The sequence below is a fragment of the Acomys minous genome (genome assembly GCF_964271855.1).
Source record: "Acomys minous genome assembly, chromosome: 9".
NCBI classification, from domain to species: Eukaryota; Metazoa; Chordata; class Mammalia; order Rodentia; family Muridae; genus Acomys; species Acomys minous.
The window spans coordinates 109,012,115-109,039,229 of record NC_140490.1 but is presented as its reverse complement, the minus strand read 5'-3'; the positions used below and the strand labels follow the sequence as shown (position 1 = coordinate 109,039,229).

At 39.7% G+C, this 27,115-nt stretch overlaps 1 protein-coding gene across 6 annotated transcripts in view; it reads right to left on the bottom strand.

Annotated features, from left to right (window-relative positions):
• The window catches only part of PPP1R12A (protein phosphatase 1 regulatory subunit 12A), a 103,317-nt gene extending 77,782 nt beyond the window's left edge, over positions 1-25,535 (bottom strand). For 5 of the 6 annotated variants that reach the window (XM_084796599.1, XM_084796601.1, XM_084796598.1 and 2 more), the window contains exon 1: positions 25,284-25,535. In XM_084796599.1, the coding sequence (XP_084652725.1) occupies positions 25,284-25,520 (237 nt within the window). In that variant the 5' untranslated portion in view covers positions 25,521-25,535. The remainder of the gene's footprint in view (positions 1-25,283) is intronic. The other variant, XM_084796602.1, reaches the window with a different exon arrangement.
• Positions 25,536-27,115: the final 1,580 nt, after the last annotated feature.

Sequence of the window (27,115 nt, the reverse complement as noted above, 5' to 3'; positions counted from 1 at the left end):
GATTGATGGTAATTATGAATAATCAGTATTTAATGAGAATTACTGTTGCATTTTATTATCAATCATGGAATCTAAATCAATGTTGAAAAATGGCTAAGCCTTGCTTGCAATAAGCTCAGCCCATCACACCTAAGAATACCTATAAATGTATTTGAAAACATCATCTCCAAAAACTTAATCTGCTTTACTGTATAGTAAATGAGCTCAGTGCAGCGCTGTCAACTCCAAATCTCTGTCACAGGCAATAATCAATAATAAATTAACATTTCATAATGTCAAAAAAAGTTCAAAGTGGGGGAGAAAAACTTTGCACACAAATTTTATAGACCAATAATTATACAAAAGTTATCTTACCTAACTATATATTAAATGATTATACAGATTTGAATATAGTTTGTCTACTTGGGGAGAATTCTCCAATTAAAAGTTTTAACATATGCACAGGTTTCTCTGTTAGAAAGCCAGACATTACAAAACTTTGCTAAGATAACTAAAGTTCTTAGACAAAACAAAGTCCAATGCTGAACACAAGAGAAGCACACTCTTAGTTTCTGTTAAGGTTTGGCTATACTGAGTATTTCCTCAATAGTTCATGTAAGAGACTGGTCCTCAGAGTGCTTGTACCTTTTTACAAGGTGTGATGGCTGGAGGCACTACCTCAGAGAAGATTAATATAATTCTCTCTCCTACAAATTGCCCTAACTGAAGGTTCCAGAAAGAAAATACTTTAGTTCAACTGCAAAGAAGAGAAAAAAAAATATGTGCTATCAAGAATTCCACTCTTTTTGGTTCAAAGAATGAACCAAGGTAGTTTGGAGCTTGGTAACTTCTCTGGAGGAAGACAAAGGACGACGTGCGCTCTTGTGCTTTGCTAGGTTATGGTTAAGGGTTAAGGCACTGGTATACCCTCTACATTGCTCAATAGAGCTTTCTCTTAGACCCCAGCATCGATTTTTAATATCTCCTACAGCTTGAGAACATTTCTGGGAATGAATGACGGTTTTCTGTAGCATTCTGAACACACCTGTCCTAACACACTTAACACAGCTAAAACAGTGTTTTAATTACTTACTTGTATCTGCTGTTTCTCTATTCTTTTTCTCCCCTGTCAGTCTCTACTGTATATGAACCCTCAAATTGAGGGCCCTACCTTAGTTGTCACTAGACTATATTAGACCTGAATCAAATACTGACTAGGAGGAGCCTGCACTGCAGAATGATGACACTTCACCAGCAGGACTCAGTGTATAAGCTGGCAATCTTTGCTACTCAGAGCTCTCCATGACCACAGAAATGTGTGTGTGTGTGTGCGCGCGCGTGCATGCACACGCATACACACCATACTAAGTGGGACTGTGAATTAATACTAAGACTTTTCAACTAAATATTAAATTGCTTTAGAGCTAAAGATATAATTGACCAATACTAATAATCACTCAGAAAAAAGCATACTAATTAAAGAAAAATGATAATTCTGCTATCTGAATAAGAAGCACCGAAGTTCTGAGAAGTTATAGTACGTTGACTATGCTACTGTATCATACTACATTATACTGTGTGAGTAGTATGTTGCATGCTTTTTGAATGCTCTCATCTTTTCATGTGTTCTCTACTCAGAAAGCAGCGATACCACAACAGAAGAGTCCCAAGCAGCAATCTCATTTCTCATTTTGACAGCACTGTACCATAAACAACTTCTGTATTTCCAAGGTATGACACATACAGATACAACATACTGCCTTGTTCATAGTAAGACAGAAATGCTTTGCAATTTTATTTTTTAAATCAAATTATATAACCAACGCCATGTAGTATTTGTTAGTGTCCTAGCATAAGGATACTACCACAAAAGGAATTCCTCCTTTAACAAGAAGACTACTAATGCGGCACGTGAGAGTCTTAGTAACCCAGCTACTGTGGTAATAAAGGCAGCCAAGAAGAGAACTCTGAAGACAAAAGAGCCAGCCTGCAATTTGTTTCTTTTTGGAGTGGTGCCTTGCATTTTACTGAAAGTCTGAAAGCTAAGTCTTGACCATATAAGGTTCTGGGATTCCCAAGGAGGAGAAAGCAGAGGTTAAAGTCCCGCTCAGAAGCCTGGAAATACAAGAACACGGGTACTGAGATGCACGGATGCCTGAGAGAACGCATGCATTTTATTCTGGGATTTCTGACAATCGCAGGAAATGTTACTGGGGGGGGGGGGGGAGCAAACAAAACCACATTCACAGTATTTAGAATGTATAAAGCTGAGTACAGATTAGTTCAGTTTCCTCTGGTGGAAATCTTCCTCCCCTATTAACCAAGCACTAAAGTGGATTCACCTTTCACCTTTTCTCTACTATTCACTCTAGCATCATGGATCATCTCTGATTATACATGACTGATGCATGACCCTGTAAGTAATCAAAACTTTATACTTATATAGGTAAACTGATCTTGATCATGTTTCTTGGAAAGTATGTTTGCTTTTAGCAATACTTTTTGTTTTCCAACCTGCTTTCAGCAACTACTGTTTAAAATGACCTCAATTTACCAAGCATTAAAAACAAAAACGGCGCCTAAAGTAAACTCTTATTAATAATTCACACAGAAAGAGTGAGGGCCTGTGCGTGAGCTCTGTGAACAGGCATCCTCAGCTCTGCAGCAGTGCTTTCCTCCACACTTAGAGTTTAGGGCATCACATTTCCAACCCTGGAAGAAAGTCATCAGAGGAACCACAGCCAATGAAATCTAAAGGGGATAATCAAGGAATATAAAAACTGACTACTCCCAAGAAATAAATCAAATTAATAAATGGTATAATTCGTCTTGCTCTCTTTGCAATAAGGTCATTTAGAGAGCCCCAGGAAGCCATCCCTACAGCAGATTTCAGAACTCCTGTGAGAGAAAAACAAAGCAAAACAGTGAAAGCTGAAGTAAACATATATGGACCCTAAGCCAGCCCGTCATCCGTGCTCCCTCTCTTCGTATCTGATAGGGTACCACTCCATAGCCCAGGATAAACTTTAGTTCATGATCGCCTAGTTCAGGCACCTGCAAACTAGGATCACAGGTATGTACACCCTGCCAGGTAATTGCATGCATTATTTATCGTATTTACACTTTCATGTGTAATTTATCTTTCATGTATACTAGGACAAAAAGAGAGGAAAGAATGTAAAAGATCATTTTACAAAATTTAGTTACGTATAAAACTCAGCAAAAATCAGTCTAATAAAAATGAAGACGTATCTGATGCTGCTATTCATGTTAATATGAAAGCATAAACAAGATACACAGTGGAGGTTGAATGACCCTGGTTTTATGTTTTATTTTTGTTGTTGTTTTAATAAGCTATTTCTTCCACAAAAGTCCTTTAAAAGACCAAAATCAGTTTGGTTTTGTTTTTGACTTTTACTTTACCAAATTGTTCCATTGTTCACAGCTTTTCAATAATTACTGGACACCAACCATTTCCTTGGGAACTATAATGATGGACATATAGTGACCAATCATAATGGATGTTTCCAAACAGAAGAATGGTCTTTCTTTAATACAGCAACTACCGTATTCCTTGGTAGGAGCTCCAGAAAACTGGCAACAGCTTAAGCAGTAATGGGGCTCCTAGGAAACACAATTTAAAGTTTTAAAGGATAAAATGACAACAGTTAAACAACTATTTAAAGGGGGAAGAAAGGAGCAGTATGACACATAATTAACATTCAATATTGTCAAATGATCATGAATTGGAAAAAAGTATAGCAAATTACTAGAAAGAGTTAAGTAGATATAAGAGAAGGGAAGAGGGTGGTTGTAATTGACTTTATAAATCATGCCAATGAATCCTAAATTTAGTCTACACAACAGACTTTTTCAAATAAGAGTAAAATACAGGGATCTCTGGGGGGAAAAAAGATCTTTAAAAAAATCTCTTAAAATTGGCTGACATTATGTTATTATGTTACTTAAATAAATGCCATCATTAACTTAGGTCTTTGTATACATGCTTTAAGGAAAATGAAAATAAACATTGTTATCACTTTACCTGTAAAGGAGTCAGTCAGTGATATCATTTTGCTGAGGACCATCCCTCTTCACTACAAACATGACATTTTAACTAAAGCCACCCTGATCCTTCCTCATTTGTTTATGATAGTAGATCTACCCTATTTGTAAATATTCCTAAACAAAAGCAAATGCATAGATCTGAAATTAAGAAGCAGCCATTTATCTGCCCACCTGACCAATTATGTTCATATATTTTCCTTCTTTCAAACCTCAATTAGTAAAACATATTTGTTGACTTGGAAATTAAGAGAAAAGGGTCTGACGAATGCCTCCTAATTTCATGTTGTTATGAGGAAGGAGGTGGTGGGTAAAGCCCTCTTCTGTAACCCACTGGCAACAGGCACACAAATGATGTTCAGACATGTACACAAAACACTCATATACATTAAATGATAATAAATCCTTAAAAATAAGCCCATTGCCTTTGTGTGCTGGGTAAATATAAAAAGGTGAATTCTGTGACTTTTATAAGAAACTCCCTTGCACTTCCCCAGTCACTGCACTATTATACAACTTCATCCCGAGGTTCTACTTGCTCTCCATATTTGCCAACCTCTGACAGTGGTTTGCTGCATTAGCCTTTTTGATTAGGTTACGCTGGTCCCTCCAAGTATAAGAAGCCCTGTGCTACACCTTTCATGTTATTCTATATGCTGTCACTTATATATAAATCACACTGGCCATTCCTTCTTACAACATTTACACACAAGGGTTTTGTAAATCAAGCAAATTGTCAGTTAAACTGAAATATTTAGTAAAACTTTTTTTACTCTTTCTACTCTAAATAAGCTGAGGGGGTAGAGTTTCCCATAAGAAATATCGATGAACTAAGGCAACAGATGATAAAGGCTTAGCAGCTGCCTGCCAATTTTATCTTATTCTTTTCTGATTCCTTTCTCTAAAAACCATTATGATTTTTTACAATGCTGTCCTGTCTATCTGTCTCTTTCATCTGTCTATCTATCTATCTATCTATCTATCTATCTATCTATCTATCTATCTTTTATCCATTCATCCAACTATATTGTGTAAGGAAACAGTATATATCCTGGACATAAAAATGTACAAAATGTTTGTCTGCTTTGGTTACTGGTGACTCTAAATGCTTACCACAATTCGAATGAACACACACAACTTCATAAATGCAGTCAACAGATGTACTTAATTCCTCAACAATAAAGTGTCTTGTTTGTTTGTTTGTTTGTTTTTGGAGATACAGTTTCTCTGTGTAGCCTTGGCTGTCTTGGACTCACTTTGTCGACCAGGCTGGCCTCGAATTCACAGTGATCTGCCTGTCTCTGCCTCCCGAGTGCTGGGATTAAAGGTGTGGGCCACCACGCCCGGTACAATAAAGTGTCTTAAAGCACAGCTTGTAAAAGGCCGAAGCATAATGTTCACAAGTCTATCCTAGACAGAGTAATTAGGTTTCTGTCCATGATTCAAAAATGTTTTTAGGAGGAATATTTGTATAGTGTGTAATGACTCAACTTAGGGACATGGATTCCATGTGAGTGCACTCTGAATTTTAACAGGAGAGTATTTCTAAATAATCAGCAAGTCTGTACCAAATTGGCTCACTCGTCAGAGCTGTCATATGCCACAGTGCAGGGCTGTTGGCATATTAAAACTTCTTAGTCTCGCTACCCCTCTGGCTATCTATCTGAATAGCAAATAAATGAAGAGAAGCAGTTTATATTTACTTTAAACATTTAATTTTATATGTATGGGTGTTTTTGCCTGCATGTATGACTGTGCATCACATGCACGCCTGCTACTTGTGGAGGCAGAAGAAGGTGTCAGATCTCCTGAACTGGAGTCACAGAAGGTTGTTAGCCTCCTCAAAAATGCTGGGACCCAAACCTGGCTCATGTCAGAGCAGCCAGTGCTCTTAACTGTTGAGCCATCTCTTTAGTCCTGTAAGCACTTTTTAAGTGTCCAGTTCCGTTTCAAGTCTTTATACGAAGTCTCTGAAATCACCCATTATGCCGAAAATCCTTTATATCTTTAAACAGCTCTTGGACATCTAGCAATCATGTGATTATATGGGGGTGTGTGCTACATGTGTGCTCTCTCTCTCTCTCTCTCTCTCTCTCTCTCTCTCTCACACACACACACACACACACACACACACAGAGAGAGAGAGAGAGAGAGAGAGAGAGAGAGAGAGAGAGAATTAAACGAAAGAAAACAAATTTAAATTATATTTTTTCAGAGAAGATAAAAACCAAGACATTGATAAACAGAGCACATGGCTACAGAGGATAAGCACTTCTCCTACCACTATGTACCCCTACTAATTGTAGACTTTACCTAATTTTATTACATATTACTTGATATATACATTTATCAATATTATTTTTATTTCTTTGTAGTGTAGTTAATGAGCATGCATTTATTACAATAGTATATACACTTATCCTTAACTGTATATAAAATATTTATTCTTTAAAATACAAGACTAATATAGAGTGGGATGGCTTGATATAACTTTCACAGCACTTTTAATGACGTGAGCTCCATTATCAATCTAAAAAAAAAAAAAACAAGACTACTACTGGCTACAGTAAATTTCTGAAAGAACAGGATATTTCTTTATAAAAATAAGTACAAAGGGCTGGGAAGAGAGATGCCGAGTGGTTAAGAGCACTGGCTGCTCTTCCAGAAGACTGGATTTGACTCTCAGCACCCACATGGCAACTCACAACCATCTATAACTCCAGTTCTTGGGGAACCAACACCCTCTTGTGCATCCATAGGCACCAGGTACCTACATGGTACAGAGATACACATATAGGCAAAATACTCATAAGATAAAACAATTTAAGTCGGTCTTAGTGTAAAATTAGGAGTCTCAACAATAGTTACAATACTAACCCAGAATTGGTGTTTTCAATAAAAAGTTTTCTCTAAATAATGTCTTCAGAATAATTAAAAAATTATCTTTCCTTAAAATTCATTTCTACAGCCGGGCATGGTGGCGCACGCCTTTAATCCCAGCACTCAGGAGGCAGAGGCAGGTGGATCGCTGTGAGTTCGAGGCCAGCCTGGTCTACAAAGCGGGTCCAGGCCAGCCAAAGCTACACAGAGAAACCCTGTCTCGAAAAAAGAAAATTCATTTCTACTTTCAGAAAGTGATAGCCAATTATTTCCTAACTTAATTATTTCCTGACTTCAAAGAGCAGACTGCTTGTATTACTATAACTGTCCTTGTTAACTACCTTACCTTACGTAGGCTTTAGTTCCATTTTATTCCAAAATAGGAAAAGAACAGTTAATAATAGGAAAAAAAAAACCTTATGAATTTCTTGACGAAACTCAGAACTGCTTTTCTTGCTGTCTAGATTTTGTTTTTATCTCCTTGTCATCCCTAGTCATGTAAAACATAGAAGTTCTAAACTTGGAATCAGATTATCCAAAAAAAGCAAACAAGCTTTTAGTAATGGAAAAACTGACAGAACATAAGAGCAAACAGAAAAGCAGGTATATAAACCCATACATTTGAAACAAAATGAAACAGGAGCTTTCACTAAAGCTCACATAGTTTCTGATAAAAAGAAACATCTTAAAAGAGCATAATAGGAACGTAAAGTGCTAGCATTAAGACATCTGACACGTTTTACATGTACTTTATTTAACCAGTGTGTTAACATTCTTCAGGTTAAGGGTACTGAGAAGCAAGAGCTAATATGTTTGCCAAAAGGACCCACTATTTCTTTTCCAGTACCATCCAAGCATAACTAAGAAGTTCTAGGACAGCAGAGGGAAAGCTGTGGCTTTTGAGTCCTGTGGCTCCATTCAGCAGTGTCTTGAACAGCTCTTTGGTTCAGTTTCAGGAGATAACGGACCAACTAGATCCTCTCTGGCCTATCAACTGTTCTATAATTAAGCCCCAGGGATTCCTGAGGCTACCACAGTGATAGAATCTGGTTCAGATAGTTGAAAGCCCTACAGAAAAGTGCTTAAGTCCAACAGTGTTTAGTCACTGTGTCCAAGTTCATCTCTGAGCTGGCAACAATTGCGCCTCACTTTGTTCACTGCAATAAGGACTGATGCAAACTAATGTTAACTGCCTACAATGTGTTACACAGTTAAACACTATTATATGATTGTTTATCATTCATTATTCTAAGCACATCCTTTTAAATATAAGAACCTGTTATAATAAAATACTTCACAATCCAAATGAAGACCATCTTCAATGTCATATTTATCAATACAAGAGGGGAAGAATAATCTCTTAAACTAGCAAATGTAGTTATCATGGGTGAGATTAAGAAGAAAACTTTTATAGGATAAGAAAAGGGCCTATATGAGTTGTCTAAGGAGACCCTACTCATGGGTCACCCAGAGCTCATCCAGAGTTCAGTGAAGCATTAAGACAGCAATAAAGGAAAGGCAACCAATGCTAATCTCTGTCTCTGCATCCATTTGCCTCTCAGGTCTGTCAATGATGGTTTCAACCTACATCTGGCAACTATGAGATGTAATTTTCTATCAATAACATCATCTTTCATCTTATTATTTAAAACCCACTTCTGTATGCTTTTACAGGTTCTTGGGCTGTACATTGGGTTGACTACAATTCTTGCTAGGACAGAGTTACGAGTAAGAACAGCGAGTCAGGACTGACACAGAACCATCACAGAACCATCTATCACCAGACCAGCATACTGACAGTGAGGGATCCACGTGCTAGTCGACCTGGTCCTGTCTGATATCTGTGACAGACCTGTGTCATGTTAACCACAAAGGCAATATAAATTTAGCCAAGTCCTATACTAGATATCAAACCATATTTAGTTATCAATATTTCCCTCATTTGAATTTACAAACCTTGTCAAAAAAAAAAAAAAAGGAAGAAGGCAGCCAAAGCAGTGGTGGTGCACACCTTTAATCCCAGCACTCGGGAGCAGAGACAGGCAGATCGCTATGAGTTCGAGGCCAGCCTGGTCTACAGAGCGAGTCCAGGACAGCCAGGCTACACAGAAAGACACTGGGGGCTGGGAGGGAGAAGAGGAAGAAGGCAGGCCAATGAGATGGCTCAGATGGTGAAGTCACCTCCCCCCCACCCCCACCAACCTGGAACTTAGACCCATGGAATCCACACAATGGAAGAAAAGGATCACCTCCCACAAGCTGTCCTCTAACCTCCAAAGATGCACTGTGGCATAAACAAACAAACAAGCAAGCAAACACACACAGTGAGTATAATATAAAAGTCTTTTTGAAAATGTCAACAAAACTTGTTTAAAAAAAAAAAAACAAACCTCAAATGGGCACCTAGTAATCAATACAATTTCTTCCAAAATTACCTGTGACATAATGGGTATTAGCATTTTACCAGTCATCTAAGATAAAAATGTACACGTAAACACCATCCTATTGCCTTCTTCGTATTTGTGCTCTAATGTATACCTTTTAAAAATATTTGTCATTTTTATACATGTATGCAATGAATTTCACCCCTTCTTTTTACTCTGTCACTCTCTCTTCTTGCTGAAACCTTTCTTCCCCAGACCTCCAGCCCATTTTTATTTCTTTTTGGCATGTGAGCCACTGAGTTTAATTAGTGATTGCTTGCACAAGCATAGATGTGGGTTATCGACTAGAACACAGGCTATCTGTCAGGAACTATATAGCCCCATCACCTGCTCAGGCCCTCACTGAGGGGGTGGGGCCCCGTAAATCTCTTCCAATTTGTGGCAACATTATTCTTTTACTGTGTGTGAGGTATAGACATGCTCGTGTGTTGTACACACATCTGTGTGGAGGCCAGTCATTGATAGTGTCTTCTTCTATAGTTCAATAGCTCTTCAACTTATTTTTGAGATCAAATCTTTCCCTGGAACCTGGAGTTTACAGTACTGGCTGGATGGTAAACTCCAGGAATCCCCTTGGCTCTGGCTCCCCTGTGCTAGGGCTGCACACATATGCTGCCACACCCACCCTCTAACACCCTTTTATGTATGCTTTGAGGGCCTGAAGTCAACAAGCACTGTCTTTCAGCAGCTTCAAAAATATTTTCCAACAATTAATATCACTCTGAGCTTTAACATCTCAAATAACTTTTAGAGACTTTTGGCCATTTTCTAAATTAGTTCTTAAAATGGGTCTTCACCACCAAATTTTTTTTATATTGACAGTTTACAAGGCAAAAGAACTTACTGTATAAAAACTGCTTTATGGATCTTTTAGTGTTGTTTACACTTCTCCTGCTAGAATTGTCCAAAATTCTCAAGTTCATTGATACTTCTTAAAACCCAGCATCCTCTGAAAACGATTTGCTGTTCAGTCATCAGCTTGTCTCTAAACTTTCTCAGTTCACCTGACAATAACTACAAAATATACCTGATGCTATCTTTAAAAATCACTTAAAAGCTCTCCTGACGTGACTATTACATTGCCACTTCTTTCCTCATGGAACAGAGGGTGAAAAGAAAGCTTAACACATAAATAAGCATGGAACCATCAACACTAACCTTTAACAACTATGCCAAGCTATCTACATTTAACCCTTAAATATCACTGGAAGGAGACAGGTATTTTTTCCCCTTGTCTATACAGGAGAAATTTTTACATTTTGCTTGTAAAACCTTCAAAGATGGCATAATTTAAAATGCCTATTTTAGTCGCTGTTAACAGCTTTGTCTCCAGGTGGTATAACACACATTGTCTCTCAAGTAGCCTTTTAAAAGTGTTTTTAGAAAGGGTAATTTTACAATTTATCAGTTCATTTCTCTCTCTCTCTCTCTCTCTCTCTCTCTCTCTCTCTCTCTCTCTCTCTCACACACACACACACACACACACACACACACACACACACACACACATCCCAATTAAGATTAAAGGTCAAAGGTAGGTAGAAAGGGGCATATTACAGTTAGATTTCAATATATGATAACTACTTCCTGGTTCACTCAAGCTGAAACAAGACCAGTGAGCTTGTTCCAGATTACAACAGGCCAGAAGCTTCTGCCTTAAGAGTAGGTTAAAATGTTAAAAGAAAAACCTCAGAAATCATCAAAGCATGTCCATAATATCTAAATAAAATCAATGACATATTACACATGAGAAAAGCCTACCCAGCAACGTGTGTGTGTGTGTGTGTGTGTGTGTTGCTATAGGAAATACACCCCCCCCCCCCGAAAGCACTACTGAGTCCATTGAGAAGCTGAGGGATGCTGCTGCCGTTGGGGAAGTTCCTAACTGTATGAGTCTTAGGAAAATCTAAGGTGCTCTTAGCAACCGTCCTCCTGTCTCCCTTTCCTCACAGTGCGTCTTATCATCTCAGCTGAGGAAGCTCCACAGTCACTACAAGCACTCCACTCTTCTTCCCACACTGCCACTCAGTCCACAGGCACAAAACACCTGCTCCAGACACCTCTCACCAATCATAAAATAGCCTAAAGCTGAAATGTACACAAAAATGAGAGAGAGCGAGAGACAGACATACACACACACACAGAGAATACTTATTTTAGGCATATGAATTCTTGTGGTTTTCGTATAACTCCATACATTGTTTTTTGTTTTTTTGTCATCAAATTTTCAGCAGACAGAAAAGACCCCAGAATAAACTAAGCTCAAGCCTCCCCCACCTCCTATTCAATATAGGACACACAGTTAGGAACATAAGTAATGCTCATCTGGACTACTACAGCACCCACACCTTCTTTCGGACACTTTTCACGGTCAACTGTACCTCCTTGTTTCTTGCCTGCCTTCATCAGTTATTCTTTCACACTCCTCTCAGCTAGCCACAAGCACATGGTAGAGAGCCCTCGTTTACATAATAAACCACACAGGCTCCAGGTCATACAAGTCTTCAGCTTTACTCTCTACGGCGCCTTTAGTGCCTACCAATTCCTTGTCTTAACTGTATCTTTCACTGATCTTTGTTCTGACCCAACTTCTACTAAGCTTACGAGCTTACAGACTAGTATCCCCTGCCTTGCTCTTCTCTCAGTGTACTGTCCACACTGCAGCAAAGGCTGTTGTTTTTTTCTGCAAGGAAAATTCAATTGTGTCATTTGTACAGATAAAAATCATTAACACTTCTGTTCACCACCAGGGCTCTGCCCATGCTATTCTCTCTCAAGTAGTCTCCCAAATACCTCTCTCATTTACAGCCTGGGGTAACTTCAGTTCACCAATCAGCAACTCAAACGGAAAGCCTTCTGCTAGCCCTGACTCTAGTGTGGACGTGCCTGCACATGCTTCCACAGCACTGTAGTACTACACTACAGGTCGTTACATGTGACGGATAGAGATGGATGCCTTGTATACCTACACACTCTTAGCAAGCTATGCTAAGGCGACACTAACCATCTTGTTTGCTCTCATAACTACACTGAATAATGCCAAGTTTAGTCTAAGGTTTAGGATTGCCAATGCCTCAGTTCCTAGGAATAAATACACAATTGTGCTTTAAAATATATCTGTTCACTTAAGATATAATTCATATAACATACAACAACCCAAAAGTGTACACTGAAATGGAATTTGTTATTTTCAGTTTTGTCTTGTTTGGCGTGGCTTGGTTTTTTGAGACAGGATTTTTTGTGTAGCCTTGCCTGTCCTGGAACTAACTGGCTCTGTAGACTAGGTTGGCCTCGAATTCAAGCGCTCCGCCTGTGCCTGCCTCTGTTCTAGAGTGTTGGGATAAAAGATGTGCGCCACTACTGGCCAGCTGATGCATTCTGCACAGTCCTCATCGTAAGCTTAGAGCATCTTCCCCACCTTACCCAGGAGCAGTAACTCAACAAATTTCTCCTCAGTATGTCTAGCGTCTGGCAGGTGTCGACCTGTCTGTCTCCATATATCTGTCTACTGGAGACATTTTATACAATGAAACCTTACAGCATGTGGTCTTTTTTGACTGGTATCTTTCATTTACCAGTTTTAGAAATTCATCTTTAGTTTTTGTCAGTATTCTATTCATTTAATTGCTGAAGAATAAGCTTCTGATTCTAGTAACAACAACAAAAAAAAATAAACCCTTGTACCAGCTGATAAACACTTGTATGCTACGTCTATATGCAACGTATGACACAAGCTAGAGTAGGGTAGAACTTTTAAGTGAGAGAACGCTGCTATAAGACTGGCATATAGGCAAGTCCACAGTACATTTTCTTAATTGGTGACTAATGTGGGAGGGCCCAAGCTGTTGTGTGTGGTGCCATCTCTGGGCTGGTGATCTGGGTGTTGTAAGAAAAATGAAAGAGCAAGTCAGAAAACTGCATTTATTTTTCGTTGGCTTCTGCTTCAGTTTCTGCTTCCAGGTGCCTGCGCTGGCTTCACTCAGGGACAGCCTTGGAAGCTTAAGGTGAAACTAATTCTGATGTTTTATCACAGCTATAGACACCCTAAGATAGGAACAGATTCTACCTTTAGTATTTCTTGGATGAATAGAAAACAATATGCCATTGGCAATACTTTTTCAGGTATGAGCCTCTTGGGAAAGAATGACTGTATGAAAGAAGTGAAGAGAAAAGAGAAGATGGCATGAGATCTTAGCTCTGTGTGCTGAAGAGTGATGTCAACTAAAAACAAAGATGGATTAAAAAAAAAAAAAAGAACAGATTATCTGGAAGTAGTTGGAACTACTGCAACAAAAAAAGCAAAATAGGCACAATAGTCTTAGAAACATCCGTCCTCAAAATCCACAGTAGAAAATGAACAAGAGCTCTGAGAACAAACCAGAGAGAACATGTTCAAAGTGGTTAAGACATAAATTAATAAATTTCTATCAGTCAAATATTTTTTGGTATTCTGGGCTAAGTCCATGTTTTAAAAAAATCTAACCCCGTATCTTTTCAGTTACTGACCTATTATCATTTGCTAACAATGCCAACCAAAAGCACACTGGACATTATATGAGAGACTAGTAAAGTGTCAAACATATGATTATATAAATACTTGTTGCACGAAGGAGTTAACCTCTAGTTTAAATAAATAATGGCATTATGCAAATATAGATTGTGTTAACATTTTTAATAACATACAATTCAAACTTCTAAAATGTTACAATTAAATCTTTTTTTAAATGATGTACTTTTATATTACTTTATTTTTATGCATTTGGATGTTTTGCCTGCATGAGTGTTTGTACACCACATCTTTCCTGGGGCCTGCAGAGGCCACTGACCCTGGGGCTGGAGTTACACACAGCGGTGAATTGCCGTGTACATCCTGAGAGTTGGACCCTGGTCCTCTAGCAGAAGAGCTCTCAACCACTGAGTCCTCTCTCCAGCCCCCTAGAATTAAATCTCTGTAAGGAAAACAAGTGAGCCAGGGATGTGGCTGTGAGTTAAAGAACTTGCCCTGCAAATGCGAGGGTTTGAGTTAAAAGCCCCAGAGCCCATGTACAAGGCAGGTATGTACCGTGAACCTCTGAAATACCAGTATTCCTAAGAGGAGCTGGCAGGCAGAGACAGGAGAATCTCTGGGAACTCACAGGTGAGCACCAGGAGCCAGAGCTGGCATACATACATTTGGGCACATGTGTGCCCATGCTCTCTTCCCCTCCCACTTCCTACCTTCCTCCCCCCCCCTTTTCCTCCCTACTCATACCAAAAGAACAAGAAAGCAAGGGGGTGAGGAAGAATTCTTTTATCCTGTCTCTTTTCCAACTATTTCTTTGAGTGAATACAACTTTTACATACCCACATAGAGTAACGAAACAATAATTTTCCTACGGATGACTTATGGAGGATGACATCATCCCATGAGTTTAACAGATGTGTCATCAACAGTCTGTTCAAGGTCAACTTTCCATATTTCATATACTAGAACCTTAACTAAAAATATGTCTTCTATAAACAAGTACAAAAACACCATAACATTTTGAGCAGAACATAAGACTTTAAACTACATTTTCCAGAAGCAATCAAATGAATAGAATACGATAACAGAGTTAAGATGATATAGTATTTGCATGCTATATCATGAAAAAGTGGAAAAGACACTAAACATTCATCAAATAAATTCAGAAACACAAAGTCAAATACCATATACCATTAAAGGTAAACTGTATCAACACTGACTTACAAGGAAGATGTTTAATTTTCAAAATAAGTTATGAACCATAAAACTAAGTATGATCCCACTTACAGATACTCTGGATAACCAAATACTTGTATTAGGTGAGTTTACTAGACTTTTAGGGGACTAGTTTCAATCCTGAACCTTTGACTAGTACTATACATTTCCACGTTTTTCTGTGCTGTTTTAGTTACCTAAACATCTTTGTCTGCCAAAATATGCATATGTAACAACAATCACAAATGTGATGTTAAAAATAAAAAGGAGGGGTAGGAGGATTAGGATTTCAAGGCCAGCCTGGACTACATGAAACCTTGCCCCAAAAACAAACAAGAAAATCGAGCACAGAAGGTACTGAAATCTCAATGACTTACAGTTTTTTCTATGTAAGATAAACGTACTGAGATTAGACATTTTTGTGTGAAAAATGATGGCTGAAAGGATCAAGTAGACATATTTTAAAGAACAAGACAAAACCTATGCTGTTATGTGGACTGCCCAATATGCTTTGTAAGGATACAGAAATTGCTGAGCATGTGATCTGTTCAAAAGTTTTATGAAAAACTACACAAATTAACATGCCTTTAATAAAATATAACATCCAAATCTGGGTACAGAAGCATCAAAACTTTAGCTAGGAACAACTTTGGCTAGTGATCTGTTCAAAAAATTTAAGAAAAATTACACAGATTAATTAACATGCCTTTAACGAAGTATAACATCCAAATCTGGGTAGGAACAAAACCATATACAGACAACTAACAATTATGAGGTGTAGTACTGACTTCTTTCATGGAAAACCTAGACCACAAAAGAATATATTGGGCTTATTATAAAGAAATTCTGAAACTTACACCCAGTGTAAAAAATGTGCTAAGAGTTGACTTAAAATATCAGAGGGCCTCTTTATGATCATGTTCCAATTAAAAATAAGCTTTGTAGTCTGTTCCACAAGATAGAATTCATGCCTGGCACCACTAACAGAACCAGGAGTTTATGGCTAGAGGATCCATCATACGCCTGAGGGAAGAAGCCAGTATTATTATCCTGCACATAGGCATAGAATTAAAAAGCCCCCTACGTACTTATCTTTAGACCAACAGATTAGTGCTCTATCAACCCTTCTTATTGCAATGATGACAATCAATATAGAAATTCACAACTGGTCAATGTGCTGGGAGTAGGAGACTGTGGTGGGAAATCTCTATCAGACTCCCAAGGTTCAAAGACAGTGCCAGAAGTAGTGGATGACTGGCGAAACAGTGTCATCATGACTTGATAGGACAGTTGCAAACATGAACTCACGGAAGCTATGGCTGCATGTACACAGCCTGCACAAGATCATGCCAGACAAAGTCCCACTTCTAGCTGAAGAGATACTGACAACTGCTGGCTGCTGGGGGAGCGGGTGTGTGTGTGTGTGTGTGTGTGTGTGTGTGTGTGTGTGTGTGTGTGTGTGTGTGTGTGTGTGTACCAGTTTTGTTTCATTTTTTAAGGGATGAGGCTCCACACCTACCTACCTATACACATGCTGGCAGCACCAAGCAGATTTGGTAGTTTCAAAAAAAAAAAAATGAAATTTGGCGGAAGATAAGGTGAGGAGTTGGAAAGAAGAGAATGGAGTGATGTGTTTCATCAAAACACCATATCTGCATGTATAAAAGTCTCAAGTAATAAATTTTTAAATAAGCTTTGTAGAAAGTATATAGTTACTGATATTATTTGTTAATGATACCATGATTATTACCACATCTATCTTATTCTCCAAATGACTAACCTTTTCACAACATAACTCTCCTGACTATACTTCAGTACAGAGGACATTCATACCAACGCTTTGGAGCTGATGCTGCAAGGGTTCTGCAAATGCTCCAAAGCACAGACATCTCCTTTTACACAAATCCAGAAACAAAAAGATACATAAAACCTCAACATAAGGGTGAGTCATAAATGGGCATGTGCATGCATACTTGTGTAGTCTAATAATCAGTTCATGAAATACTTTCGTACATGGTATGAATTCATACCCGTCAAATCTAATCTCCTCTAATGCTACAGAAAGTGACAGTGTAGTGTGTATAATTTTGAATTCTTTTAGGAGCCCACACTACACCAACACCCAATCAGGTCAGTAGGGGATAATATTCAAGCTAATGCTTTCTATTAGGTATGGCTCTCGACGGACTCTTTTGCTCACTGCACATAACATACTAACTAGATGACTAAAAAGGTAACAGCTGAGAGATGCTTTCACTGCTTTGCACGGTTTCTAGTGAATGTCATTTCACAAATGCCTATATGACACATGACAACTTGGAATGTCTCCACCCAGGAAAGAACGTTCAGTCAAGCAGGCGCTGAGGGCAGTAACACAGAAGAAGTGAAGCTTGCCTTTTTATGGCCAGCCAGCACAACAAGATAAGCACAGAGTACTAGTGGGGTCAGAGAATTCTGGCATATGAGGCTCCATCATGAAAACTCAGGAAAGACTCTGTAACTGGAAACACTACAATGTATGTACTGCTTTTACTGCTGTGCTACCAAGGAATTTGTTTAATGATATTCTGAAACTAAATTACATAAACTTGGCAAAATTCCACTTGTATTAGTAATCAGTAAAATATTCCATTTAAAATGTACATCTAAAATACAGATATTTTACTATAATAATGGCTACTTAAATGTAAGTTGGCATAAACTTTTCTGATACCCTCCTCCCGGAGACAGGGGCCCACACTGTAGCTCTGGCTGTCCTAGCACTCACTATAAAGAGCAGGCTGGCCTCAAACACAAAGGTGGGTCTGCCCCTGCCTCCTAAGTGCTGGGACTAAATGAGTGTGGGACTGCACCCTGACTGATACATTCTATTGCTGTAAAAACTGTCATAGTTGCCCAGACAATTTATCAATTCATTTTCTATGAATTCTACTGTTAAAAGTTACAATGTTCGGTTTTTGTTTTTAATTAAGACACTGTGCATCTACTGAAATAAAATGCAGACAAAGAAGAGCAAGAAAAAGAATCAATTAAGAAAAACATCTATGTTAAGGAATTTTCTATTTTGTCAGAAGATAAGACAGACTTCCAATAACAGGTAGTCTATAAATGCTAAACATATGGTTTAGAAAGTGCAAAGAATCACAGTGCTCTTCAGTGGTCAAGAATGCTCACTCGGTACTTCGAGCTGTGCCTTAATAAAAATAAGCGGGGAGATACATTCCAGCGGATAACAACAAGCACAAAGACTTATGGAAGCATATAAATATGGAACTTTTTCCTGTCAGAAACTATTAACTATCAGAAGCCACTTTAGATAACATTATTAGTATTTTGTGTAATATCCCATGTCCTGATTACAAAGATCAATGATCATTGTACACTAAGTAAATTGAAGTAATTATGCTCCATAGTAATGTCAAGCTGAGATTATTTTTTCTTTTGACACAGCACCTCACTATGTAGCCCTGGCCATCCTGAAACTCACCGAGATCCACCCACCTCTGGCTCCCAGAGTGCTAGGATTAAAGGCCTGCATCACCACGCCAACCTGAGATTGTTTTCATTATTATCTCAGATATGCATTTCCTATAGCTTATATATATAGCTTATATATCACTGTAAATAAATACATAGCCAACATAGTAATATAAATTGTCACTATCAGCAAAAGGAAAAGGAAAACTAAATTCTATATTCTGAAAAAAAAAAAAGAGTATTTTTGTAGTAATTTCCTTAGGAAATTAAAAAAGAAATCAAGTATTCTTTATTTACTGGTCAACAAAACAATCTTAGCAAGACCTAGGGCAATTCTGAATTCTAGAGTAATTTAAATATATTACTATAGTATTTTAATTACCATCAAAAGATCTCAAGTGTTAGTTAAAACAGAAATAGATTAAGTAAAAAAAAAAATGTACCTGTACATGATTTTCCATTTAGCAGATTTACAGGGGAAACTCTCAAATACTAATTAATAATACATTACCAAAAGCCGGGCATGGTGATGCACGTCTTTAATCCCAGCACTTGGATGCAGAGGCAGGTGGATCACTGTGAGTTCGAGGCCAGCCTGGTCTACAACCCGAGTCCAGGACAGCCAAGGCTACACAGAGAAACCCTGTCTCGAAAAACAAAACAAAAAATACATCACTGAAACATTTAAAAATGTTTTCTTTTCAGACTTAAAATAAGCAGCAAGCATGGGGGCATAAGTTTAACCTCAGGAGAGTTTGAGGCTGGTCTTATCTACCTAGCAAGGTCCAGGACAGCTAGGACTATCTAGAAAGAGACCATAACTCAGAGAAAAAAAAAAGAGGCCATCTAGAATAGACTCAGACCTGCTTTAGAATTCGTTTTGTCATTTAACTGTGTTGACAACCTTGAGCAAAGGAAGGAGGCTGGGAGAATTAAGAGCGGTATGTTTCTAAAGCAGTGCTTTTCAATGAAACACTGGTAAGTCATGGCTACTGCACATTCAACCCTAACTTAAAATAAACTGAAAGGAACTGTTAGAGGGCTTCAACCCTGTGTGAAGACTGCATCACCATGTGAACATCCTATCTCTTCACTCTGATTGTGGAAATGATACAATTTCAAAAGAAAAGTATAGCAGAAAACGGCTATTATTTTTAAACAGACCCCATAGCAATGAAAGCAGCACCTTTAGGACGGGTCAGGAAATAACATAGGAGTAATAAAATGTTTTGCCCTTGCTGCTAGTAAAGGTTTCTAATAGCTGTTTCCTCAAGATCATTTAGATTTTGAAATGTGCTTCTCCTACTGAATAGAACACGGAGCACAAGGTAAGAGAGGGATGGTGAAGTCTCCTCTGGTCTACCCAGCGCTGCTTTTACCTGGCTACACTACAAACTGCGTAGTCACAGCTCGCAATCACACTGAAGCTAAAGCTCATGAAAGACAGTCTTGGTTATGACACTTCAAAGTCAGACCACAAAAGTGTTGCCAGGAAGCACAAAGCCAGCAGCAACTGCAGAAGGCATTCTAACAGCAGCAGCGTGGGTGCTGTGCGCACCAGGACGCCCCATATATGGCTAGATTGCCCATTTACTTGTGTGAAGTGAGGGACCAGTTTGGCTTTAGAGACTTGTTTAATACATTTTTTAAAAAATGGGTCCTGGGTGATTTCAATAAAAAGTTTTATGAGCCATTAACATAAAGTATTCACAGCTTTTCTAAAGTAAAGTATGCAGAAAAATAATTTCATGTACATTTTTTAAGAAAAATTTTAGTACTTTCTTATAACGGATCCAATAGGTGTTTCCAAAACCTTAACATTTTATGACAAAAATGAAAGAGGAAAAGGTTGCAAAACTGTAAATGTATTCAGTTTAAAACAGATTGCTTATATTAAGCACCTGAACTATTCTGCAACAGGCAATTCAGAATCAACCGCTTCTGGTGTCTCAACGCTCTGTTTCCTAAGGGGAAAAAATATACTACACTATTCCTACATTTTACAAAGAAGCTTTCAATGGGTCCCTTACAAGTTGACAAGACTTATATTTAAGAGCAAAATGATTTAATATTAAGCTTATCTACACATCTGTCTAGCTGGAAACAACGAGGGGATATTGTACAATTAGAAAAGAACACAGACAGTTTCACTTTAGAATCTAAGGTTCTTATGAAGTAGTTAACCTACTATATTTTCTCCACTTAACCAAAACTGAAGCTGGTTAGGACTTTTTAATAGAAGTGGGTGATACTTAGAAGTGCTTTAAAATCCCAATTTAAAGAAATGTACCAAATATTCATTTCCAAGTTTTTCATTTACTCATTCACTTAACACAAGTTCTACAATATTAGATCAGTATTCTAAATATCTTGAAAGGCAGGATTCAAATATATGTCTCACAGTATACAAGTAACCATAAAACTTATTTATAAAAGGAAATTAAAACAATTCAATCACAAATTTTAGTGAGTCAGGCCCTGGAAACATTAATATGGAAGAATGGGTCTGGATTCTTCTAAGTTTGGGGAGATAAGCTTCCAAACACTGCTCAGTGAGAAGGTTTTCATAACATTGATGGGCTGTGCGTGAGTGCAGTGCGTGACTCAAGAGTAGCTCGCGTCTTGGCTACCACAGCTACCCAAGTTCAAAGCAGCTGGCAGCTGGATGGAACCTTGGAGAAAGTCATTTGGGCTGGTAAAGAAAGCAAGGATATTGTAGTAGAGGAAAAGAGATGACTAAAAGCAGAAATAAAAAAAAGATCCATTTCCAATGAATCCACAGTTATGAAGCACAAACTAATGACGATGTGCTTTAAACCTACACTAAGAGGATAGGCATAACACAGGATTGTTAAATTTTCTGAAATCAGTATTTATTATAAACCGAGCCATATATACATACATACATGAACATATAAAGATGGGAAGACAAATTGTTAGTATGCATGGAACTGATTGAAAATCAAATTAGCAAAGAATACAAATTCTGAAGACAGGCCATTGAGTGGACATATACACACAGGGAGAATGAGTAGACTATAAGTAAAATGTTTAGCTTTATCTTGAGATCATTAACTGAAATAGAAGTGACAACGAAAAGACTGCACTTACTGAAGAGTGATGTTTTAGTTTGGAGTTTAGGCTGAAATTCATGGTAATTTTAAATGATAGCTGAATATTCAAATAGCATAAAAAGTATTCTATACAACCTCAAGGCATGAAAAAAACAGTTCAACAAGTAAGTGTTAAAACAGATTATAAAACTCAGTTACAAAAAAGTTCTCTGAACAGTAAAAATCCCTTCAAGAAATGTTTTGTGAAAACAAAGCAGCTGTCAACCTATGGCTAACGAAACAGATCTGAATGTACGTGACTACTTAAAGGTATCTATTTTTAGTTAAAATTACAATATATAGTTATATGTCACTTTATATCAGTAAGTTGGGTGCGGTAGAAGAGTGGGAACTGGAAACTGACTTGAAAACCATTCAGCAAAGAGGAAAAAATTAAGATTTTGAGGTTAAAAAAGTGAAATTCTAAATCATCACTCTAACATTTTAGGCACGCCAGCAAGGACCAGCCAAAGGCATTCCATCCATAACCCTATAGATATTGAAAATGTTTACAAAGCATGCTAAGATACAGATGCTAGAAATAAAAGAAACTCCGAGGGTGAATACTGCCAACTAACAAACTGAAATTGTATTCTAGACCTGGTATTTAGGAAAATCCAAGCGCGGCATCCGACACTGGGAAGAGGAGGAAGAGGCTACTCCAGGGACCAAGACGGAGGTTTGTTTTCTCTCCACATGGATGACATTTCTATCCAGGGGGATAAAGAGCGGTAGCTGAGTTTTCATAGCTTTTAGTGAGAGCTAATCCAACCAATAAGTGACCTTTAAATACAAATCACTTGTATTATAAATATAAGGAAAATAGCAGGGTGCTAGGTGTATCTGCGGATTGTGAAGTGCCCAAAGCTTTTTTCCTGTTGACAAAATTTAAGCTATTTCATCTGGACCATGCAGAGACTAAAAAAAATTAGACCGGTAAATCATTTTAGTTATTGTATGATCTTTTCAGAGTATAATATACAAGGACTAGTCACCACATCAATATGTTACTTTACTGTTAGCTAATGAAGACAAATGTCATTCAAGAGACTTCCCAAAAGCTTAAAGTGCCAGAAAGAGGAGGAGTTCTATTTCTCACCTCTCACTAATTATGTTCTGAATCTGCCCAAAGTGAAGTCCTTTTCTTCACAGTTATAATGGAAAACAAGTACAAGATAAGTAACAATAGAGGAATCACAATAAATGTCTCAATGCTTCATCTTTTTAATCATTTATTTATTTTATTTGCATAGGTGTTTTGTCTGCATATATGTCTGTCTGTATGAGGGCGTCAGATCCTCTGCAACTGGAGTTACAGACAGTTCTGAGCTGGCATGTGGGTGTGCTGGGAATCGAACCCAGGTCCTACTGGGGAACAGCCACAGTTCTTAAACACTGAGTCATCTCTAGCTCCTCAGAGTTTCATCTTTTAAGACGTTGCTTTCACTGACTTAAGGACTGTGCAGATAAATTAGAAAAAGGCTCTATGACAATGGCAAATAAACAGGCTTTATACAACTGGCATAAATAAACTTAGAAACTTCTCCTTACCTGCTTGTCAGCGCAAACAAAATGTTCAGTAATAAAGACTATACCAAAACTCACCAAACTACTGAATTCAGTTAATCAAATCACTATCAGTAAGTCTCTTTAAATAAGTGAATACTGAGAAACACATGCCTTTAAAACTCAATCTCATGTGTTTTCTACTATCTAAACTGGTACCGCAATACTAAAAAAAAAAAAAAAAAGTTAGGCAGTCATCCTCTTCCTCCAAGCCAATGCAATTCTCCACACAGAAGCAACTTTACATTTCTACTTAGCAACATTAGAAAACATACTGATATGAACCATTATCCAATTATTCTGACATACTGTGTGTTTCAGAACCAATTTCACGCTAAAACTTGCCAAGGACATTTGAAAGAAAACTTGATGATTCTTGTTTCCATTTTATACAGTCACGTTATTATTTTTTTAATGCCAAAGTTGCTTGCCTTCTATCAACCATGTCTTCAGATCTACATAGTTATGCTATGTCTTAAACTTTAGGCAAACGAAGCTTCCATTAGATTAGAGAACTTGCTATATTTTCACTGGATGCCGTTCCAAATTCCAGATCTCTCCTGCAAATTGTCAGTCATTTCAATCCTTTCAGTCAACTTTGTAAACAAAGGCCACACAAAGTTTGATATGCGTATTTGATCAAATAAAGCTTTAAATGGTCATCACTTATTAAAGCAGTTAGCGATAAAAGGAAAATACCTCCACACTATGGTCTTTCAAAGGGTATAAAGTTAACTGTCACAAAATACAAAGTTTACATAGAAAGTATGAAGCCTTTCTTAAGGTTGAAACTTAACCACAGTATTATTAAAAGGAAAAAAAAAAAAGCTATGATCTTCCGCACACCCATGTGGAGTTTGAGAGAGCCGGGAAAGTCTTTTCCATTGTGAGTTTTCTAGTAATTTCAAGTTGTTTAACATAAAACTAGAAGGAACCTATGTCATGGCACCTATTACCAGTACTTAAAACTTGCTTTTCAAAGCAGAACTCCAAGCGTTTTGTTGCTTTTGGCTTGTTAAAGGCAAAGCAACATTATCTCTGGATTGCCAATAGTTTCTCCTTATTTGGCTAACATTGAGAGATCCCAATCGGACTACTATAAAACTTTAACATGCACAAAGCATCCATTTTGAGAAAAGATTGTGATTAGCTTTCTTTCCCCCCACGGCTCCCCACCCCCCGAACCCCAAAAGAAAAATCAAAGTTTGGCAACCGTCTTTGAGGAGTGCACAGTGTTTATTATGCTCTTTCTAGCCCCAGTGAACATTCCAGGAGCCACGGCTCAGGGATCTGTGACACTGCGACAAACTCGAGGACAGCAATCCATAGATTCTAGCTGAGAGGTGGGCAAGCCCACTGGGAAGGCTTCCGCATCCGACAGACTACCATCTCCTCTCTTTCGGCCACTGCAGATTAGTTAATTACACCCCGTTTTCCCCTCCCCAGTGACCAAGAGTAATAAAGGAGAAAACAGGAAATCGTTCGCTCAGGGCACCCGGCTTAAGAGCTCTTGATTACTATTATTATAATCATCACCATTTGTAATCAAGCCTTAAAAAGTACACCAAAACCAATGCCCACCTACAGGTCAAAGGGGTCCATCTGCCCCCAAGAGTCCCTGTTAGTGGATCCCAACAATCCTCCCCCCCCCCAGCCCCCCACACACTGTCTATCCCTGACAACCGGGCCTCGGCACAACCCTTTACACAGCCGCTCCTCTTGACCCAAAGTACCAGACACACGTCCACAAATGGCCCTGGGGCCCCAAGAAGACCACTGCCTATTCTGCCCGGCGCCCAGAAAAAATCAGCAGCTTCCAAGCTGCACAGGCAGCGGGGCTCTGAAAGGGGGGGCCTGGGAGCCCCGCGCCCAGCCTTCGCCGGGACGGAGCCGCCCCCTCACCCGCAGCAGGGAGTCTCCCGCCACCCACCCACCCCCATCCCCCGGCCTCAGCACCGGAGTCCCCCCCGGAGAGGCCCAGGGGGGTCGCGAGGATGACGTGGGCTCGGGGTCGGAGTGAGGGCGGCGGGGCACACAGACCTGGTGCAGGGCGGTGAGTCCGTCCACATTGGCGTAATTGATGTCGGCGCCGCGGTGCAGCAGCTTGAGGACCTCGTCCGTGTCGCCGCTGGAGCAGGCGGCCAGGAAGACGGCGCCATCGTCGAACTTCACCTTGGTCTTCTGGCGCTTCACCACGGGAGGCTCGAGGTCCGTCTCCGAGCCGATCCAGCGCTTCAGCTGCTCGTTCCGCTTCTGCTTCGCGTCCGCCATCTTCATCCCCTCTCCTGCCGCCGGCTCTTCTTATCGCGAGCTGGGGCGGGGGGGTGGGGGGGGAGAGGGAAGGGGGCGGCGGCGGCGAGGGAGGCGAGGGGACGCGGGGGGTGTGCGACCGTGTCTGCTGGGTGCCGGGCCCGAGCGGAGCTGCGAGCCGGGGAGGAGACGCTCGAGACTTCCAGTATCCCACAGAGCACTGGGGCGAGCCCGGCAGAGCGGACCTCTCTTCCTACCACAGACGCCCTCCCGCCCCCGGCACGGCCGCCCGTCAGCCGCTGCCCGGGCGAGCGTAACTTCGCGAGATCCCGGCCTGGGGAGGCGCCCCTGCGGCCAGTGCGCATGCGCGCTCCCGCCTCGGCCCGGCCCAGGAAGAGCGAGGCCTCCGAGTGCGGCGGCGGGGGCGCCACCGGAGGGAAGCGGGTGTGGCTCTGGCTGCGGGGGCTGGGCCGCTCCTGGAAGGGAGGAGGCCGGGAAAGAAGGTTGTCCCGGGGGACGGAGGGATCTGGAGGCTGCCGGTCGGCAGGCGAGGCGGTGCCAGGCTGACCTGCTGCCTCCCGGGTTCGTCCTGGCCGCGCGAGGCGTCTGCCCACGGCAGAGGGGTTTTTTTTTTTTCCTATTGGCTGCGTGATTTGAATGGAGTCGAGCATTAAGGTGCCCGTGGGTGCTCTTTTCGAGAGGGCTCGGGTGAACCCCGGGCGGCGCCGTCGTGACGAGAGCGTTTTAAAAAGTGGGGTCTCTGCGGCCCTGGTGTCAGTGACCGAGGTGATCGCCTACTGACAGGGGATGACCGACGGTAATTGCGGTAGCTTCCTGCTAACACCCACTGCAGAAATGTCTTTCCTCTTAGGACTTGCTTGTGATTGTTGTTTTTTCTGCCCCTTGAGCCTGTTTTGATTCCTCTTCCTTCATTGCTTTCAGCCTGTGTGGCACTGCCCATGAGGTTAGCTCAGCCTTGTTAACTGGTCCTGACCTTTTAAGGGATTTATGGTTCCAGCTCCATTGCTTTCTATGGAGTAAAAGACCCGGCCGCGTCTAGAATTCAAAAGGAATGTGGAGGAAGGCAGTTAACTCGACCAGTATTTATCGAATACTTGTCTAGTAAGTTGTGACGTCTTAGACACTTACAAATACAATAAATATACTTTATTTGAACCCATTTCTTAAATTCGCGTGCTGTAAAAGAGATTTTCATAAAGGGATTTAAACTTTGCCTTTTCTAAACACTCTCCCGCTTCCCACACACTTTAGATCAGTACTGTCATAAAACACTGCCACCGAATGGAAGGTTTTGGGATCCTATAGACAGTTGTAATTGTGGTTTCGCCTTGCAGGGGCTGCTGATCTCAGTGCCCCCCACCTCCCAGTGCTGGGGAAACAACAGTGAAAAGTTAATTTCTTACTCTCACCATGTTGCCTTTCTTGTAGAGGACATTAGAATAATTGAGGGAAATCTGCTTAGGAAATCATCTTCCTTATAGAATAGAATATTCTGAACTTTAGTTTTAGGAATAGTAATAGAATCCAAGCTAGGAAAAGAATGTTTCCTTTGAAACACAAAAAGTGTGCCACACATGAAATGTGTGTCTTCATAAAATGTG